We start from the raw sequence: 3,298 nt of genomic DNA, 5'->3' as shown, positions 1-3,298 counted from the left end.
CCCAGTACCGCGGCGTGCTGGGCACCATCCTGACCATGGTGCGCACCGAGGGCCCCCGCAGCCTCTACAGTGGGCTGGTCGCCGGCCTGCAGCGCCAGATGAGCTTTGCCTCTGTCCGCATCGGCCTCTACGACTCTGTCAAGCAGTTCTACACCAAGGGTTCTGAGCGTGAGTGTGGAGCTGGGCCATAGGCCCCTTGGCCTTTTCTTCTTGGCGATGACTGATCCCAGTAAATCATCCATGATTGATGATTTGCTGCATAGCTCCTTTAGGCTTCAAGATCCCTAGGCAGATCAGAGGAACTGAGAACTGGAAGGGACCTTGATTCTCCTAATGATCCCTGAACACCTGGCCTGTGCTAAGCTCTGTGCAGGGGATCATCCCAGGACAGTCCTCACAACCACTTTGAGAGTAGATGGTATCATCTACAGATGAAGAGACTGAGTCTTGCTAGGTGGAAAGGACTTGGCCAAGGGCACACGATGAAGAGCCGGAAAAACACACCCAGGACTTTTGCCTCCAAGGCCACTCTTCCATTTCATCTCCTCGGCAGGCCTTGCCCACCCTCCATTTTTCACAAGTGAAAACTGAGAACCCAGATCGAAAGGTTAACATTTCCCAAGATTACATGGTAGGGAGAAATACATCTGGCATGAGATCTCAAGTCTTATGGGTCCCAGGCCTTAAGAAGGCCACTTTTCTCTGAGCCTTGGTTTTCACATTTGTCAAACAGAAAGGGTTGTGATTTCTCAGCATTTACCCTGTTGAGCTAAGTCTCATTTTGTCCTACTCCTTATTATAACCCTGTACCTAGCAAGAGTAGACATCCACAGTGTTATTTTCTTTGAGGCAAGAAGTTTTTTGAGCCAGAGGTTGTCTGAGTCCTATTCCCAAAAGGCAAAAGATTACAGTGATGAGGTGGTCTTAGTGAGGGGAGGTGGAAAATGAGTACAACCCCAGCCGGGCACTGACCCCCATGGTTGTCCCACAGATGCCGGCATCGGGAGCCGCCTCCTGGCAGGCAGCACCACAGGTGCCTTGGCTGTGGCCGTGGCCCAGCCCACAGATGTAGTGAAGGTCCGGTTCCAGGCTCAGGCCCGGGCTGGAAGTGGCCGGAGATACCAAAGCACTGTTGATGCCTATAAGACCATCGCCCGAGAGGAAGGGTTCCGAGGACTCTGGAAAGGTGTGTATCAGTGTATCGGGTGTTTCTTCCCCATCCTCCTCCTCCCCTATTCTCTGGTCTCACATCGGTACCGTTTCCTCCTATAGGGACCTCTCCCAATGTTGCTCGTAATGCTATTGTCAACTGTGCTGAGCTGGTGACCTACGATCTCATCAAGGACACCATCCTGAAGGCCAACCTCATGACAGGTGAGTTAAGGTAAATGGTGCTGGATCTCACCCTTCCCCCAACTAGGATGAGATGTGGGAGTCTGGTTGCCTGAAGACCACATCTTTTCATCCTCCTTCCCCTCTGCTTGTGGAATGAGTTTAGATTTACCATATTGAAGCCAGCTGGGATGAAGCACCCACTTTGCACACTGAGGCACTGAGGCAAAATGACTCTTAGGTCATCAGAAGTCCCAGCTGGAGTGTCTCTCTCTAAAACCATCAGACCCCTAAGCTACTTTAATAATCTCTTTCCTTCTGGAATGATGGGGTGAGGAGTCCTCACTGCCTCTCCTGCTCCTCCTTGGCAGATGACCTCCCTTGCCACTTCACTTCCGCCTTCGGGGCAGGCTTCTGCACCACCGTCATCGCCTCCCCTGTCGATGTGGTCAAGACGAGATACATGAACTCTGCCCTGGGCCAGTACAGGAGCGCTGGCCACTGTGCCCTCACCATGCTCCAGAAGGAGGGTCCCCGAGCCTTCTACAAAGGGTGAGTCTTTGATCCATCACACCCAATTCCAAGCCTCCTGGCTACCCATACCTACACACAGGTGGGAGAGAACCACCTGGAACTGATTAGCAACCAGGTGTCAAGCTATTCTGATCCTGGTCCTGGTATTTCACCAGCATTTTCTCATGCTCTCAACTACTTCCAGAGTTGTCATCCGTACCTTATGGGTATTAAAATGGGGACTCAAGGGAGATTCTTGCTCACAGCCACACAGCTGTGGGGCTCTGTTCCCTGGACCCTCCCACCCTCCTTTGGGACAGAGCAACTGGATTGGATTGGATACTATGGCCCAGGGGGGTAAGCGGGAGGTAGAGTGCCCTCAGGAGTCACCAGATTGCCCTCTGTGACCTGTGTTTCCTCTCTTCTAGGTTCATGCCCTCCTTTCTCCGTTTGGGTTCCTGGAACGTGGTGATGTTTGTCACCTATGAGCAGCTCAAACGGGCCCTGATGGCTGCCCGCACTTCCCGGGAGGCTCCCTTTTGAGTGTCTCCTGCTGCTGACCCCACCACGTCTGGCTTTGGTTTTGGCTCAGCTCCAGCCAGGCCCTGCTTCCCTTCCCTCTCTCCTCACCCCTTCCTTCCACTCCCTTTCCCACCAGCTCCCTTTCCTCTCCCCACATTCTCACCCCTCTTCCCTACCTCATCTCCCCATTGCCTCTCAGTCCCAGTAGAGTTGACCCCAGTTGACACTGTAAGAGGCCTGGCACCAGCCAGGATCCCAAGCCTTCAGTCCCTTGAAAAGTTAAGCCCAGCTCTCTGTTCTGCCCCCAAGCCCAGCCCAGCCAGCATGTCACCCATAAAACAGGTTCAACCTTGGTGTCTCCTCCCTCTGTCATAGCTCTTACCAGAGGTCTTGGTCCAGTGGGCCCTTTTGGCACCTGACTTAGAAAGGAAGGTATGACCCACCTTCTGTTTCCAGCATCCAGTCGGAGGCCCATGGAGGTCATCTTGTCCATTTCTCTTTCCAAACCAGGCCCAGGGCTTAGAAGGCAAGTGAAGGAGCAGCTGGGAGTCACAGCAGTGGCCTCACTTTTACCAGGTCACATGAGCTTTCACTCACTCAGTGCCTAGTACTCCAGCACCTACCTTTCTAAACCCTCCAGCTGCCCCGGGCCTATTTATCTACAAAATTAGCGTGTTCCTGTCTGCCCTGCGTCTCCTGTGCTTCTTGGAAGATTTAGAGGAACTTGGGAATCTTAGATGCTATGAATTTAGTATTCCATTCTACAAATGGGAACCCTCCTCCTCAAATTCCCAAACCTAGTGAGGGAGAGTCGGGCTGCTTCTCACCCTCCACAGTCACACCCTTAGGAGGCAGGTTTACTGCACTGGATGGGACAGGCTGCAAGGCAAACAGGAGGCCTCATCCTGAGGATACTCCCCCCCCCCCCCGA

At 53.2% G+C, this 3,298-nt stretch overlaps 1 protein-coding gene across 1 annotated transcript; it reads left to right on the top strand.

Moving 5' to 3' along the window:
• The first annotated feature begins 6 nt into the window (after positions 1 to 6).
• Positions 7 to 2,719, top strand: LOC103679890 (mitochondrial uncoupling protein 2-like). Its single transcript, XM_008709416.2, has 5 exons — positions 7 to 168; positions 992 to 1,186; positions 1,273 to 1,374; positions 1,704 to 1,884; positions 2,274 to 2,719. Exons 1-5 carry the CDS (start codon positions 36 to 38, stop codon positions 2,386 to 2,388), a joined length of 726 nt encoding a protein of 241 aa, XP_008707638.2. The 5' UTR covers positions 7 to 35; the 3' UTR covers positions 2,389 to 2,719.
• The last annotated feature ends 579 nt before the right edge of the window (positions 2,720 to 3,298 follow it).

The sequence above is a fragment of the Ursus maritimus genome, unplaced genomic scaffold, assembly GCF_017311325.1.
Source record: "Ursus maritimus isolate PB19 unplaced genomic scaffold, ASM1731132v1 scaffold_929, whole genome shotgun sequence".
Classification (NCBI taxonomy): Eukaryota; Metazoa; Chordata; class Mammalia; order Carnivora; family Ursidae; genus Ursus; species Ursus maritimus.
Note: the sequence above shows the minus strand (reverse complement) of the source record. Positions and strands in the feature narration are given on the sequence as shown.